The 17,729-nt window shown below is 41.4% G+C and overlaps 1 protein-coding gene across 1 annotated transcript in view; it reads left to right on the forward strand.

Moving 5' to 3' along the window:
* The window catches only part of SYNE2 (spectrin repeat containing nuclear envelope protein 2), a 455,935-nt gene extending 440,742 nt beyond the window's left edge, over nt 1-15,193 (forward strand). The window contains exons 105-113 of the mRNA XM_088471237.1: nt 699-808; nt 897-1,017; nt 1,614-1,825; nt 2,072-2,272; nt 4,586-4,714; nt 12,469-12,660; nt 13,179-13,235; nt 13,495-13,529; nt 14,194-15,193. Of these exons, the coding sequence (XP_088327363.1) occupies nt 699-808; nt 897-1,017; nt 1,614-1,825; nt 2,072-2,272; nt 4,586-4,714; nt 12,469-12,660; nt 13,179-13,235; nt 13,495-13,529; nt 14,194-14,419 (1,283 nt within the window). The 3' untranslated portion in view covers nt 14,420-15,193. The remainder of the gene's footprint in view (nt 1-698; nt 809-896; nt 1,018-1,613; nt 1,826-2,071; nt 2,273-4,585; nt 4,715-12,468; nt 12,661-13,178; nt 13,236-13,494; nt 13,530-14,193) is intronic.
* The last annotated feature ends 2,536 nt before the right edge of the window (nt 15,194-17,729 follow it).

Below are 17,729 nucleotides of genomic sequence, written 5' to 3' on the forward strand. Positions count from 1 at the left end.
CCCCTGCCCAGTGCATGTGTCTCCACCTGGCACTATTGCTGTGATGCACGCTTACTCCACCATCATGCCCCTCATTGCGCCGTTTCCGCTCTTGCTTTTGTGTCAACACCATATTTCCCAAACCACATTCCATGATGTCTATCGTGGCAAAACGCGTCTACTATGGCCAACAGGATTTTCATCCAATAGTCGGGGTGTTTTGGCCATGTGCTTGGGAGATATGAAAGTATTAAGAATTATTTTTTTTTGTTTTGTTTTTATTTCTCTTTTCCGTCTCATCTTTGCTAAGAGAATTCATTTTTGTGCCAATGAACGATACACACTGATTGACTCTCTGTGTATATAGTCTTGTTGATTCAGCCATTATTTACTACTTCCACCTGTATTATATTAAAATACTTGGCTTTAAATCACCACCTTTATATCATTTGAAGTTTGCATGGGTATTTTGAGAACATCCCTATTTTGTTACAGTATCTCCAATACTAGTGATCTAACCTGTTACATCAGCTTTATCTATTTAAACATCATATAACGTTTATTTTGGCATTGTATCCATGTTCTTACTTAGATTGCTGCTGTTGGTAAGTTTGTGACCTGCATGGTGATGCCTACAAGAAGGAAGGTTGGCATCGCTCTATGCCACCATTTCCCAGAATCCTGTATTTCTGCTAAGGTGGTGTTATGTTTTTTTACAGGGAAATCCGACTTAGAAACTCTGTCTTGGCATTCTCCAGAACAAAATGACATGGTTATGGGATTACTTTCAGTCACGACAGAAGCTGCCTCTTCATTAAACCAGTCCTCTGTAAGTTGTATATTTGTTGATATCGGAGGTACAGAACCTGACAGTTCTACAGTGCAAAAAGTAATCCTTTGTGTTAATATATTTATAGAGTGTTCACATGGCCACTTCCAGCGTTACTGTGGAGAAAGATGATAGAACATTAAGTTCCACAATTGAACAGATTGAGGACAAGGGACTTCGCAGAATGGATAGTCCAGAAACGCATTCAGGTACCAGTGTTAAGCGGGTTGGATTCCACGTTATGCCACGCCGATCGGCGATCAAATAATATAATAAGCTTGCTGTATTCTGTGTTTAGAAACGGGCACTAAAATCTGACCAGCATACTGCTGTAAACCATTAACGAAAAAGGTTGTATTCTATTTGTACATAACATGCAGAAGTCTTAGTTGCACACACTTGCGAATATACGATGAGCCACTCGTCACTTCATGGCGCTTCTGCTGAGAGTGGTCCTGACGCTAAACAGTGAGGTCCCTATATTACGTTCTATATATTCATGTGTTATTAAATTGAGAGACAACTTACCAAGTGGTAGCCCAAGAACCTCCAATACAGGACTACAAATAACAGCACTCCCTGACAGTTATTGGTTTACAGCAGTGTGCTGGGGATATTTATGAATGTGCTTTTATTTTATCTATAACCCCTCCTACCTGGCATCACTTATAACGTGATTGAGCAACTTTCATTTTGTGTGTGTAGTGCTTCCATGGTAGCCAATACAACATTGTCCTTTATTTCTTAGTTTAAAACTTCTTCTGTTCTGCAAACTTGTTGTATTGTGCTTTTAATCTCTGCTCAGGTGTAATTGAACGTTGGGAAATTCTTCAAGCGCAAAGCTTAAGCAATGAGCTCCGTATGAAGCAGAGTCTGCAGCAGTGGCAACAGCTAAACAGTGACATGAATAATATCACACTTTGGCTGGATAAAACAGAACTGGACCTTGACCATGCCAGAAAGCTGAAGTTGGCATCTACCATCCAAGATCTGGAACAGAAAGTTAAGAGACTTAAGGTATGCCGTCCTCTGGTGCTCCCTTAGATCATCGCTACGTTCTGCTTAATGCCATTCTCTGTTAAAATATATAAACTGCAGTAACTGCCAACATTTTGGCGAGTTAGCAGTCACATTTAAAGCAGCAATGTTTAGTGAGGCAAAATCCACCAGGTTTCGCCTTACTAAACATTGACGTTTTAAATTCAATCTCTTCACCCTATTACATTTGGCCCTACGTCTTACATATTTATCTAATTCTTCCAGGACACTTTAAAAGCATTTGATCATTATAAAGCTCTGGTTATATCGGCAAACCTGAGCAGTAAAGAGTTCCAGCAGGCGGAAGAGGCAGAATGCAGGAATGTTCTAAGTAGGCTCCACAAGGTGAATTCACGCTGGGACAAAGTGTGTAATGAGCGAGACAAGTGGAGGGAGATCTTACAGAGTGACCTGCTTCAGTGTGAGGTAAGCTGAAGTGCCCACTTACCTGTAATCTCTCACAGCAGAGCTCCCAACATTATAATGGAGCCAGATGAGATCTTTACACTGTTTCCTGAGCCTGGTGTAAATGCCACAGATTCTGGCTACACTGTGTAATTCCATTCATCTCTTTATTTCATTTATTATTAGTGTATTTTTTTTTTTTTTTATTCAAAGGTTTTAATGTCTCTAAAATAATATATTTCAAACAGCAATACAATTTTAGTCTAATGAAAGTTACATAGTGTCTTGATCATGATGGTTGATTTAAACTTTAAGATAAATATATGTCCTCGTATACGGCTATCCCTTTTGCGCCATATGGCACGATTCCATTGCTGCATATTTTTACCTCAATTTTGCATCGGTTCGTAAATGGTGAACTAGGTGCTAGGGTTGTGGGGGTTTTTTTGGGGGGGGGGTTGTATTGCAATGAAAATTGTAGAAAGTTGAAGATTTAGTACAATTACGCGTGGAGTGGGTCACGGGTAGCGGACCCATCTGTTTTACATGTTTTGTGTACTTTTCCCTCAACTACTTTTTCTCCTCAATTTTGTTTGTGTTTGCTTACACAGATGTGTCCTCATACATCTAGCCTCAATACGCACCTTGGCATGAGATGCCTGGCACGAGTCAGCTGCCAGGTCCCGTGCAACTCTGCTAGAGCCGGGCATCATGTTTGACCAGGAGACTCTGCTGAATAACTTGATATGCAACACTTATTTATTTATAAACGGTACTTGGCATGGGAAACAGCCGTGGCCGCTACATCATAGCACTTGGTATATAGATTTAGAGACTCGGTCGCACAGAGATATCCCATATCGCTCGCACATAGATATACTGTACAAGTGTCCAATATCAAATTAATCCCTGCAGTCTCCTGTTGCATCCTAGTGGCATTGCGACTTGGACGCATTTTCGGTAAAACAGATGCTAGTGGAGTGACATGGGACCTGGCACGCAGACGGGCTGTTTAGCGTGACTGCAACAATGATGTATGAGGACAGGTCGGTAGTGTAGTAGGTACTTTTTAAAAAAAAAAAAAAAACAATATTTTTGCTTTATTTTTGATAATAGGCAAACAGACAGATAAACAATATAATCGGCATATACAACAGGGCATACAAAGTAAACATTAAAGCTGTGCATACACAGTCAGTCATACTCAGTGTGTTAGCCCCGACATCTGCGCTCCACCCCCAGGGGGAGGAGACATTTCCCTGTTCCTTCCATGGGAAATGTCTGTTTGTCGGCTGCGGCTGGGCATACACTGCCCGATGCAGCCAACATTCTAACTCACAAATGTCGCATAGAACGGACATGCAGGACGATCCGGAATTAAACCCTCAGTCATCCACACACACGCTGCAATTATCGGGACCAACCGCAGATATCTGGCATATCACCCCGATAATTGTAGTGAGTATGCCCAGCTTATGTTATTCAACAGAGAGACTAACCTCCCATATAGCAAAGACAAATTACCAGAGGTCCACAAGGGAGGCCAGAAACATACCGGATAAACGGAATAAACTGAATAAAGGCCAAAACTATTAGGTTAAGTGCTTTGGCATGGCTAAGTAGCAAATAGCGAAAAACCAGGGCTGTTTGGCACAATTTGAGTATAGGTGTATCTGGAAACATCTGTACCCACGTTTGTAAAATATGAATTGGCACTTTTGGTTAGAAATATGAAACTGAGTTACTGGAAGCTACAGCTGTATTGGTCTCTTGCCGAGCGCCAACTGCATGTATCTGGAAAGGCAGAAGTCTTATATGTCAGCAATATCTACAATGCTGTGACACACTGACACTTACTGAGTACAGGACAGTCTAGAACTAATACAAACAGCATTGATGAAACATGAAGGAAATTTGCAGCTGAAACCCCCGTGTCTATGTACTGTAAGTCACAAGGGCTGTCCAGGAGCATTTACCAGATCTTTTGATAGGGAAAGAAATGAAGAAGGCTTGACATGGAGATTGAAAAGTGGATGGATCACCTGCTGCTCACGTAGTGGGGGCATCCATTTTATGGACTGAACCATTGAGCAACCTATTAATTTCTTAGTAATTTCTGACCTAATAGAATCATTGTCTGGGTATTATTCATGAGGCCTGTCTTATATTCATGAGCTATAGTTTTCTAGGATACATCCTTATGAATATTAAGGCCCCCACTGTGTATAGATGATAGATGGCAAATTGAAGACTGAAAGTAAGAAGAGTCTTAGGCAGGTGCCAGGACACTTGTCTATATTGTGGCACAATTTTTATAGAGTTTGGTTTTTGTAGGAGTTCCACGAGAGGAGCCATCAGCTGTTACTCTGGCTGACCGAGGCTGAAGATCAGAGACTCCAATACCATGTGACAGATTGCAGTGGAGACCCACCATCCTTGCTGGAGAGGCAGAAGCAGCTAATGGTACATTTTCTTTCTTCAGAGATTAGGTTTATTATGGTGCAAACAGTAGACACTCACATAAAACGCCCCAAGACTTTCACTCTCCTCCCTTATTTCCCAGTCAACAGAGGAATGTAGTTTATTTGAGATGGGCAGATTCATAAATTAATTTTTATACTCCATATGGCAAGTTTTATGTGCCAATCCCCAGTACCAACTAACCTATAAAAGAGTAAAAGGACCATGTCTATATAGACACCAAATGGTAGACGGCCAATAAGTAGACGCACAAACGGTTGACATGGATGAAGATACAGGTACAAAAGGTCGACATTGAAATGGCAAACACAAAAAAATGGTAGACATGTTATGGTTTTCTTGTTTTCTAACCCTAATCTTCACCCTAACCATCCCTTTTGTGCCTAACCATACCTCTGGTAAGTGCCTAACCCTTAGGGTTAGTCCGTCATCCTACGGTCAGTGCCTAAACATATCCCTAAAAAAAAAGTGACAATCATTTTTGTGGCGACTATTTCAAAGTCGACCTTTGACGCGTGAACTCTTTGTACTTGTCTATTTTTATCCATGTCGACTTATTGACTGTCTACCATTTGTGGTCTGCCTAGACATTGTCGACCTTTTTACTGTTGATCAATTGATTGTAACCCACAGGATATTGGGGACATTTTTACAACTAATAAAAACATTTTTGTTTTCTTTTACGTAGCAGTTTTATTGATGACACGAGTCTGAAATCTAGCACTTAAAAACTGCAAAGTAGGAATTGGTGGTTCTGTTCAGTTTCTAATATATGGGATGTTTATAATATACACTAACCAAATATTTCAACACTTAACTGGCACCATTACAAGAGATTCTAGACATGCCCACAGTTTGGTGCTAGACACCCCCAGGCATATTTGATTCTTAAAATGGTGGTATTTTTTTTCTTAAGCCAATCAATTTTTCAATTTTTTAAATTGACAGTTTAGTAAAAAATAAAATATTCACCAGTTAAGTGTTTAAAGCTTTATCATGTAATTTTATCTGCCTTTTATAAAGAAGTGTTAAAAATTGTGAGCAGACCTTCTACTGTACCTGCACATTATATGACAGAGCCTGTTAAACAGCCCATTTGAAGCACCACCATTATTTTCATTGTCTTTCTAAATTAGACCTTCCCTTATGTTTGTGAAAAACTTCACTATAATATGGTTGCTATTGAACCCATTAATGTGGTAGTAGATCCGACTGCTTGGCTGGAACGTCTAATGGACAGATTTATTTATTACTAGTTATTTATATAGCGAACACATATTCCACAGCGCTTTACAGATAATATTTGGCCATTCACATCAGTCCCTGCCCCAGTGGAGCTTACAATCTATATTCCCTACTACATGCACACACTAGGGTTATTTTAATTTTTTGGGGGGAGCCAATTAGCCTACCAGTATATTTTTGGAGAGTGGGAGGAAAACTGAGTACCCGGAGGAAACCCACCCAATCACAGGGAGAATATACAAACTCTACACAGTTAGGGTTGTGGTAGGAATCTCATCCAATTGCCTATTTTCTGTGTGGTTAATCTACTGTGATCCTATTGCTTGGTTCTGGGGCTAAGTGTCAAGACTGTACCTAGGGTCAGCTTTGACTTGTAATGATAACATAAAAAAAATGACAGGGTAGGTAAAAAGGTGGCAAAAACAACCCCTAGGCTTTCTTGTAACCTGCGCAGATGGGTAATGTAAAATGATGTCAGGTTGAGCTAAGCATAAATAGGCCATAATTTTTTGAGATTATAGAACTTGTTGACCTGCAGCTTGGTTCATTGCTTGTTGCATTTTTCGTGCATTTCTGCCTAACACTCGTGGAAATGAGCAGTGGTGTACATTGGCCATATGATTGCATGACCCATTTAGCTCCCTGCTATTTTAATAACCTAATGTTTGAGAACATCTTTTTTCTCATGATGAATACTTTTGCAAGCCAAAGTTTAACACCCCCAATAAAAAAATTGATTAGTTTTATTGTTGACTGCTTTTGTTATAATTGGATATTTATGGTAAGGGGTGGGATATATTAGGCAGAAAGTGAACAGTCCGTTTTTCTAGGTTGATGTTTTGGAAGCAGGAAAAATGGGCAAATGTAAGGATCTGGGTGGCATTGACGAGGGCCAAATTGTGATCACTAGACGACTGGGTGAGAGAATCTCCAAAACGGCAGGTCTTGTGGGGTGTTCTCAGTATGCCCAAAGCTCATTGATGCGTCTGGGCAGCGAAGGCTAGCCTGCATGGTCCTATCCCACAGAACAGCTGCTGTAGCACAAACTGCTGAACAAGTTAATGGTAGCTATGAAAGAAGTGTCAGAACACAAAGTGCAGACTGCTCAGAGTGCCCATGCTGACCCCTGTCCACTGCCGAATGCGCCTACAGTGGGCACGTGAGGGTCAGAACTGGACCATGGAACAGTGGAAGTAGGTGGCCTGGTCTTTTACATTATGTGGATGGCTTGCTACCTGTGTGTTGTTTTGCTTGGGAAGCGATGGCACCAGGATTGAACTATGGGAAGAAGGCATGCCAGAAGAGGCAGTCTGATGCTCTGGTCAATGTTCTGCTGGGTGACCCTTGGGTCCTGACATTCATGCAAATGTTACTTTAACACGCACAACCAACAAACATTGTTGAGGACCTAGTGCCTGTTTCAGAGATGTACGCTAATGCCACCTCAGCTGCCAATTTGAACGGATCAGCTATACGAAAATATGCAAATGTCACGGCCACTGAGATCTGCATTGAGATGGCCACTGGAGGCCTCGCAAGTCAAACAGTTTGCTTACACAGACGCAGATCAGTCTATTATCGGACTTCTGAGGAACCCTATGGTTGCACAGAATGACTGCGGGAAGTGAGACTTTGTAGCCATTTTAACTGCGTACGGGTTCAGTCGCAGGCAGAGATACCCCCTGAAAATGGTTACGACACGTCTGCATTTGAGTCACCACCTCCCTGTTGCCTCAACAGAAAGATCCTCACTTTGAGTGACTTTGGTAATGAAACTTGAGGCATGCGCAGTGTAACTCGGGCGCATGCTCAGACCACCAATAATCGCTCAACTGCATAAGCATCAGGATTGTGTCCATCTGTGAATAGGCCCCAGGTACAACCCTTCATGGCAGCAGTATTCCCTGATGGCAGTGGCCTCTTTCAGCAGGATAATGTGCCGAGCCTGGTTTGGTAAAATCTCCATAGTCAAACATAAGCCGTAGAATGTGTGGTGCTGACAAGCCTAATAACTTGGCAATGTAACAAAATTCCACCTTTCCAACAAGTCCATTCATTAAACGTCTGCCCTGGTGAAATGTAAGTGCTACTATCCTGATATGAAATTTGTATAGGAGCAACAAAAGGTCAGTCGCAAAGTGGCCTAACAAGGTCATAGAATGGGATTGCCCAGTACTGAATCTTGGAAAATAGTCTATCCTCCGTTGCAAACTCACTACAGCTTCTGTAACTAATGTCCATACAATAACTGTTTGTTGGGAGTTTTGTGGATTTGGTTTTCAAAGCTGAGCAGCCACACACAAGCCTCAGCTCACCATGCACAATGTCGGCTGGAATGGTGTAAAGCACACAGCCATTGGAGCAGTGGAAACGCATTCTCTGAAGACCAGAATAATGCTTCAACCTTTGCCAGATGCCAGGAGAATGCTTCCTACCCAAATATGTGCTGCCAACAGTAAAGGTTGTTGGAGGAGGAATAAAGGTCTGTATTTGTTTTTGATTGGATTGGCCAGGGCCCCTTACAGTAGTTCCACAATAAAGGAAACCCCTTCATGCTACAGCTTTCAATAACATCCTACAGAATTGTGTCCTTCTAACTTTGTGGCAACAGTTTTGGGATGGCCCTTGCTAGTTTCAACATGACAATGGGGAACACTGCACAAAGCAAGGTCTAGTAGAAGTGGTTTTGGTGTGGAGGAACTTGACTGGCCTGCACAGAGCCCTGACTACAACCCAAATTAAAACCTTTGGTGTGACTGTGAGTCAGGCTTTATCACCTAGTCCCTGACATTACAAATGCTGTTGTGGCTAAATGGATGCAAACTCCTGAAGCCATGTTCCATAATCTAATGGAAAGCTTTCCTAGAAGAGTGTATTCTGTTGTAGAGGCAAAAAAACAAGCACATGTGTGACCTAATTGCGGACATGCAGACTGGGGCAGTGAAGGTTATTGCAACTGTGCACACACTGCATGGCCTGACCCCTATCTCCCTAGTTGGCTCCCCCACCCCCGTTTACACGTTTACATCCATTCAATAAAACAGAAGACAGAGGGGGTCAAAAAAAAGCTGATGCTTTTCAATTTCCCCGGGAAATGCGCCATTTGCATTTAATGGCTTGACGACCCCCTTCTGTGGGAAGATCTCCACATGACATTGCCGGGCTGGGGTTTGAAGAGCTGCCAGACAGCTACAGAGATGGAAGAGCAGCAGGTTTGGTCCTTACTCCTTCCTGCTGATCAGTGTCAGATTCTTCATCATTGACTCCTGCAATCAGATAATATAAAGAGCAAAGTGTAATGGGCATTGAGTCACACTGATGGTCAGGTGGCATTTGTGGAAAATGCTAGTGGGCAGAGGGGCATGTAAGTAACAGGTGGGTGGGAAGGAGTGGTATGTGAGTGACGGGTTGGTGGGCAGGGGTGGCATGTTAGGAAAGAGCACGTGTGAAGAGGGGCATGTGAGGTGACAAGCTAGTGTGCAAAGGGGTATGATAGCAGAACGGTCTGTTGGTAAAGCCTGTGGGTTAAAATGTAGCGAGAAGATATACAGGTGAGTGAAAAGCTAATGTGCAGATTGCAAATCAGGGAAAACCTCTTGGTGGTCCATCTCAGGCTGCAAGCCCCGACACCGTTTCCATCTCGCACTCATCTCAGAGTTTGGAGACTCTTCCTCGTGGGGTGTAACCTCTTCAAGTTTTCACGCCTCACGTTTCTTGGCCGTCCTTCTGGAGAGTTTCGAGGCCGGTTGCCGTCTTCCTTTTGCGACTATACAGGCGTTGGCCCTGTAATTTTCTTCCAGCAGCGTCTGGCTTTTCTTCCACGGGTCCAAACCATTTTTCCAAGGTGTGCTGCATATTCAGCAACCGTTTCGTCTGCAGGTGGAGCTGTGGAATCTTAATAGTCCTACCAGCTTTCACACAGGCTCCATTGGGAGTCGTTGCATTCCGGGGATTTTCAGTTAGTTGCTTGGAAGAAGGTCTTCCTTATGGTGATTGCCTTCCCTCTGCATAGTTCCGTGTTTAGGGTTTGCAAGTCACCTTTTCTTGTCTTCCATGAAGATTGGGCGGTTCTCCGTACAGGTTGTACGTTCCAGCCGACTCTTGTTTCTGCCTTGTGCTTACACCAGGATACTGTCCTTCCGGTTCTTCTTTCTTCGGAACATTCTCGGGACTTGGATGATCTGGCTCCGCCAGTTGTGCTCAGCTCTGCAAACTTCCTTGGACACGTCTTCTTCGGTGTGCCGTACTGTTCTCTTTGGGTTCTTTTTGACGTCCATGAACGTGGTTAGACGGCTACGCAGCAGAATCTTAAGTGTTGGATCGGCTGGTCCTCACTGAAGCCTATTCTGGGGCGAGGCGACCGCCACCAGATTGGGTGTCGGCACCTTCCGCTAGGGCGGTGGCGTTCTTATGGGCAGCACGCTGCAGGACTTTAGCAGCACAGGTCCGTCGTGTGGCAATCTGGTCCCCTATCCGCATGTTTGCTCTTTTTATGTTGCAGATTTTTTGCCTCCGGCGGCACCCACTTTGGGCGTACAGTTCTCTGGGCAGGCAGCCTGAGCGTTTCCTCCCCTGGGGGTGGTTTTTGAACGTCCCCTTGTCCAGTGTTCCCCAGCCTTGCTGCAAGAGAAAATAGGATATTTGGTTAACATACCGTTGAATCCTTTTCTCTTAAACAGGCTGGGGAACACTGCGATCCCTCCCTCACGCTCAGTCATGCAAGGTGTTTGGTTCTTGACCGTTTTTTTCCTGCTGGTTTGTTTGGTTGTTCTAAACCGTTTCCCAGGGCTCCTGCTACTCCTCTCCAGACTCTTTTAAAGAAGTACTGAAATTGTGGGATTGCAGGGGGGAGGAGTTTAGGATTAAAGTTACAGTTTTATTAAGTGCCAGCTCCAGCCCCAACCTACAATCCCCATAGTCCAGTGTTTCCCAGCCTGCTTAAGAGAAAAGGATTCAACGGTAAGTTGACCAAAAATCCTATTTTTTATTTTTTTATTTTTAATTTTTTTTAAAGAAGTTAATCTACCATTTTGTTTAGCAATAGTGCTATATTTATTAATTGACTGTTTTTGAGGAATGCTGCATACCTCCCAGAAAAGAAGCATAATAATTCAGCTTGTACTCTATCCAGAGCTTTTCACACAACAAAGGCAGAGTGTTGTGTTGCAGTGCTGCATACCACTCTGGCTATATTTGCTCCCATGCCGTTGCTATATATAGAACTGTAGAGTGGACTTAACCTCAGCTATCCTGACAGTACTGCTGATACAAGACTCAAAAGTTTGTGATTCTATGTATTCAGGTAGGACACCTGCTTTCTTCTCTGCTACTATAAGTGACAGACAGTTGGGCCTTTGTTTTTAAACTGCTATCATTGTATTCCTTACTGACTTCACTTAATATGCAAGTCCTATTATGCCCTGTCTGGCCCAATTTTATGAACCGAACTGAAAATTCACAAAGTACAAACTGGTTCCAAAGGATACTTATCTGTGTCCATGCTATCCGGCAGGTCTTACTTGTGCACTTTTTGGACTGGGGATATATTTTAATTGAATTATCCTTTTAATTTTAGAATATCTATAAGAGTTTAAGTAGCAAGGATTGTTGTTTGTTTTGTTTTGTTTTTTTACTACAGATCGTGAAATGGTTAGCTTGAAATGATTTCCACCATGGCACTAAATGTGCGGAGTTTGTATATTCTCCCTGTGCTTGCGTGGGTTTCCTCTGGGTACTCCGGTTTCCTCCCACACTCCAAAAATATATTGATAGGTTAACTGGCTCCCAACAAAAATTTAACCCTGGTTTGCATGTGGTAGGGAATATAGATTGTAAGCTCCATTGTGGCAGGGACTGATGTGATTGGCCAAACATTTTGTGATTGGCCAAATTTTCTCTGTAAAGCTCTGCAGAAAATGTATGCGCTATATAAATAAGATTACAGCATTATTTCTTAAATATTTGCATTCCTGCTCATCCAACCAAATGCTTTACAAAAAAAAAGCTCCCAGAATGATGAGACTGGGGGTGTGACAGTGCCCCCAAAATGACACACACCAGGGACGTGGCCTCACAGGCATAATCATTTACCACAGGTGGTGCATTATTGCATATAATACGCAAGTTTTCCTAATGATCACTGACGTGGTGACATAATTCACCATTTTTACAGAAGTTTATACATATATATTAGCAACACTTGCGTATTATACCCGTCTATTGTCTACAGGTCTGGCAAACACCGGTTTGTAGCCCCAGTTATAATACCTGCAGAGCATGGTCTAATGGGGGGGAGGGGGCAGTTCTGAAAATGTTGCACATGAAGACCCATCATATTGTAATTGACATTTGTCCTGTTTAGTTAATGAAAACAAACATTCGTCATCTGTGAGGTTGTTTTTTCTATTTTCATAAGTGACTTTCTATGCTTACGTCATGAATAATCCAGAATTCCTACACACATCTAAACCTGGTTTTATTGATCTGATTAGCACCTGAGAGAAGAGCTGTTGGAGAGACAACTTCAAGTGAACTCACTGCAGGACTTGTCTAGTTACTTGTTGTGCAGTACAGCAGAGGTTGGCTACATTGAGGTGGATGAGAGGATCCATGTCATTGGAACGAGGATGAGACAGGTTCTGAAAGATGTGTCACAAGACTTAAATACAGTTCAGCAGGCCCTGGTGAGTAGCAAGTACCTGGTAAGTGTATGTATTTATGTAGAACTACAATTACACAGGGCACAGGTATCAATCAATCAGTGATTTTTTTTATTTTAGGCTGAGTATTATGTCATCATACCACGTATAGCTACCTAACAGCAATCCCAGGGACATGTTTATCAGCAATGCTCCACTAAGATGGGAATTCTTGTAAAGTTAGTTGTTTTAATAGGTGATAACCACTACAGACATGTAAGAAGCAGGGACCTTCTGTTTCTGTGCACAATATACAAGCGTACGGCTTATTTACTATAAGTTCCCTTAGCAGACGGTCAGCAGATCTAACTTAAATCTGCTCCAACTACATTTTAATCTGAAACCCTGTGGAATATAATTTCTGCAAAGCTGCGGATGGCAAACACAACATATTTATATTAATAGACTAATTCACTGTTATTTTCTCACGCTAACTGTCCCAATTCTGAAGTTTTCTATTTAATAGTGTCTGTGTTTATTTTGTTTTCTCCCTAACTTTTCAGGACAATTCCACATCTGATGAGGTTGATTCTCTAATCTCTGCACCTGCTGAAAGCCAGGTAAGTCCACACTCTGTGGTATAATAGATTAGGATAGCATTACGGCCTCACAGCCCTACCTGACCAAGGTACCACCCGTGTTTTGCGTGGGGTTCCCCCAGGTGTTTGCATTTTCTGACTGGCAATATAGATTGTGATTTCCACTGGGCCAGAAATTTTATTATTATATATTTTTGTATTCGGGTGAATTGGAGTTCGTCAAAGCTATTTTCCCCAAGATATACGGGAATCATTAATGGAGTTGTTTTCCTCCTTGCAGGCCCATGCTGGCGCAGCATTGAGTGATTCTGCCAGGTATGTTTAATTTGATTTAAGAAGAAATAAATTGCATTTTGAACTTTAAAGATCACTTATGTAATGCACTCCCTCCCTAAAGTTTGCAGGGTTCTTATGGTTGACGGACAGATTTGATAAAAACCCAAAACACTCTTCTGAGAGTTAAGGTAGAATAGTTCATGGTCACTGGCCACACAGGATGCAACAGTCGTCATTATCTGTACTGTTGCTAGGAGCAAGTCTAAGACAGGCTTCTCATCCCCGTACGCACGACTCGGAACACAGAGCTTTTGATACATGCCCACGACGTTCCCATAACAATCCGACAAAGTCCGTGTGGTTCCGTGCGATTGTTTTGCCACCTAGTTCACGCCCCAGAACACCCTATTTCACGGACAGGCAGATCCAGCCAAGATACTTCTGACTCAGAAAAGAGCGGACATAGGAAAAAATGGGTAAATTCTCTTCTGCATATAATCTTTATGCAAAAACTCTGAATCAGCCCCTTAAAGCGTCACTTCTACCTATTCACATTGGAAGTGGTAGTTTCTGGGCTGGGCAGGTATTCCCCAGTCAGTGAGCCACATATTCTATGTATATTGTATAGATGTTTACAATATATTGTTAATTTGTTTTTATTTATTTTTGTCTAATTTGGTCTATACTTCTTCTGTATTTGCAGGACGACAGAACATCCAGTCGCAGTCAGGGAAGTGACTAAGAAGCGGTCATTCCTTTATAGAGTGCTGCGAGCTGCTCTGCCTCTGCAGATTCTCCTACTTCTCTTATTGCTCTGCGCTTGCATGATTCCCTTCTCCGAGGAAGACTACAGCTGTGCCCAAACTAACAATTTCGCTCGATCGTTTTACCCAATGCTGAGATACACTAATGGCCCCCCGCCAACATAATTCTGGTTCAAGTGCATTTCCGCTCAACTAAATCACATTCCTATATTTTATATGTAGTCTGGATCGACTGGCCAGCAAATCATGCGATCTGTGTAGCGCAGGGCACGTGACCGACAGCTTGCATCATCTTTCAGTTCAGTTTGGCGATTTAGTTTCCCCCTGGCTTCAAAGCTGTGGGTGGCCTTACCCTGGACCATTGTGCTGCTTCAGGAAAGGGTTTGCGGGATACTCGTGCCCTTCACATGCCCGTAGTAACTTTATATGCACAGTGTAATTGGTGATGGTTCATACAGTTATAGCCATGGTAAATCTTTTAGATTAAGGTATATTTTGTTTCCTCTCCTCTTTTTGTGACCGGAGGGTTTTTTTTATTGCATGGATGTGGCTCTTATCTGGGTTTTTTTTTGTTATTTATTTGGAATTTTAATGGTAATATGTAAATTCGCAAATATTTCAAAATGTAAGATCCGTCTATATTCAGAGGAATTGGATGTTGTACAGACATGAAATTGATTTTCTACAAATCTCTGGGTTCATTTCAGTGTTGTACAGTCAGATACTTTTTAAAAGTTGTTTTTTTTATGTTCTCTTTTGTAAAACCATTTTTAAATCACGAAACACTGAAAAGTATTGGATTGAAGGTCATTAATGTTTCAAGTTGTATCTAAAAATTGATTCTAATATATTCTGTAAAATAATGCATCAGATCCCACAGGAAGAAAATGGTAGCGGTGTTTACGGGATAGTGACTCAATAAATGGCTGATGATCTGTGTGATTGGTGACTTTATTGGTTAATCTGTTTGTCATGTGAGCAAAAAGTAACATTTAAATGTTAACGCTGCTTCGCAGCCCTAAGGACATTTGCAGGAACCTTCTGAAGAAAATACATTCAAGGCTCAAGACGTGGGAGGATAATTAAAGCTATGGAAAGTATCAAAGCTTTGACATATGTAGATCTGGAAGATAATACTGCAACACTTAAACAATAACACACTCTTGGGGGCATATTTACTAAAGTGCAGGTTTTTTGAAGTGGAGATGTTGCCCATAGCAACCAATTAGATACTACTTAACATTTATCTAACGACTTCTAGATTAGATAGCTAGAATCTGGTTGCTATGGGCAACATCTCCACTTCTATAAACCTGCACTTTAGTAAATATACTCCTTAAAGTAGTAATATTTAGAGGTTTTGTGGAAAACGCATGTTCATATATACATCAAAGACCTAAACACAAAAGAATAAATAACCATAAATGGCGGCACCCACCCAGTATATCGGTTTGGTGGTCCAGTTAGTAATATTTTTGTTCTCTTAAGCATGAGCACTTTATATGTGAATATCAACTAGAATACTACAGCCATGGCCAAAAGTTTTGAGAATGACACAAGTATTGATTTTCACAAAGTTTGCTGCTTCAGTGTTGTCAGATGTTACTGTGGTATACTGAAGTAAAATTACAAGCATTTCATAAGAGTCAAAGGCTTTTTTTTACAATTACATTAAGTTTATGCAAAAAGACAATATTTGCAGTGTTGACCCTTCTTTTTCAAGACCTCTGCAATTCACCCTGGCATGCTGTCAATCAACTTCTGGGCCACATACTGGCTGATGGCCGCCTATTCTTGCCTAATCAATGCTTGGAGTTTGTCACAATTTGTGAGGTTTTGTTTGTCCACCCATTTCTTGAGGATTGACCACAAATTCTCAATGGGATTAAGGTCTGGGGAGTTTCCTGGCCATGGACCCAAAATTTTGATTTTCTGTTCCCCCGAGCCACTTAGGCACTGTATAATTTTAAGGTGCAACAAATGTTGCAAGGACAAATAGATATTGGTGAGGTTGTTACATAGCTTCTGGAGATAATCACAGGAGTGATACCAAGAAAAGACTTCTATTTGTTATGTATGCTTCTCATGAATTTCTGGCATGGAATTTAGAAATATTTTCTCACCCTATTCATGTGAATATGAGATTTATTTTTTATATATACATATATATACATATATATATATATATATATATTTAATATTAACTTATTGGTCTTGCAATTGTTTTAAATGAATAAGTTATATTTTAATGGATTGATGTGACCAGTGCACCATTACACGATTTCTTTTTCTCCTGAAAATGACTTGATCTCTATAGTAGGTAGCACCTCTTTATTTGAAAATTAAGATTGATTTCAAAGGAATAATTAAGAGCAGGTCGCACACTGGTGCGTTTGTCTCCTTTTCTTTATCAGGTAACCATGGTTAACAGAGGAAGAACAATGATTTCAAGCACCACCCTCCTTTTTAAAGCTTCCAGTCTGTTATTCTAACTCAATCAGCATGACAGAGTGATCTCCAGCCTTGTCCTCGTCAACACTCTCACCTGTGTTAACGAGAGAATCACTGACATAATATCAGCTGGTCCTTTTGTGACAGGGCTGAAATGCAGTGGAAATGTTTTCGGGATTAAATTCATTGTCATGGTAAAGAGGGACTTTGCAATTAATTGCAATTCATCTGATCACTCTTCATGACATTCTGGAGTATATGCAAATTGCCATCATAAAAACTGAAGCAGCAGATTTTGAGAAAACCAATACTTGTGTCATTCTCAAAACTTTTGGCCATGTCTGTACACTAGTAGACACTCTTTTCTCTTCCCTCAACTACAAACCTTTCTTGACATACAATTAAAGATACAAAAGGGGTAATACTAAATAGACGACCCATGTTTGCTCTAGGCAAAAAAGAATTCTAAATAACAAAAATCTTCTACATATTCTAACGAATACCTTATGGTGCGTACATAGTCAGATTTCTTATCAGATATGAATAACGATTATAAAACCGTTCAATCGTTCATATGTAGGGCATGCATCGACCAACGAAGCACGTTCCCGCATTTCAGATAACTATATCTGACATTGACTGTGTTTGCAGACAGATTTGGACGATTTGATTCATTTTAATACTGTCAGAAATCGTTCATCGTTCATGAAATCGTTGGTCATATCGTTCATCGCTGATCTAGCAAGTCTGACCATGTGTATGCATTATTAGAGCAGTGGTTCTCAAACCCTGTCTTCAGGATCCCACACAGGTCATCTAGCTGGTGCACAGGTGTGTTCATTATTCACTGACAGATTTTAAAACATCAACAGGTGGAGCTACTTATTTTACTTTACTCCTGAGGACTGAGTTTGAGAACCTGTGCCTTAGAGCAGAGGTTCCCAAACTTGGTCATCAAGGCCACCTAACAGTCCTGGTTTTAAGGATATCCACTGTTGAGCACAGATGGTATAATCAAAGTGAC

The sequence above is a fragment of the Taudactylus pleione genome, unplaced genomic scaffold (assembly GCF_031769625.1).
Source record: "Taudactylus pleione unplaced genomic scaffold, aTauple2 ptg000113l, whole genome shotgun sequence".
NCBI lineage: Eukaryota > Metazoa > Chordata > Amphibia > Anura > Myobatrachidae > Taudactylus > Taudactylus pleione.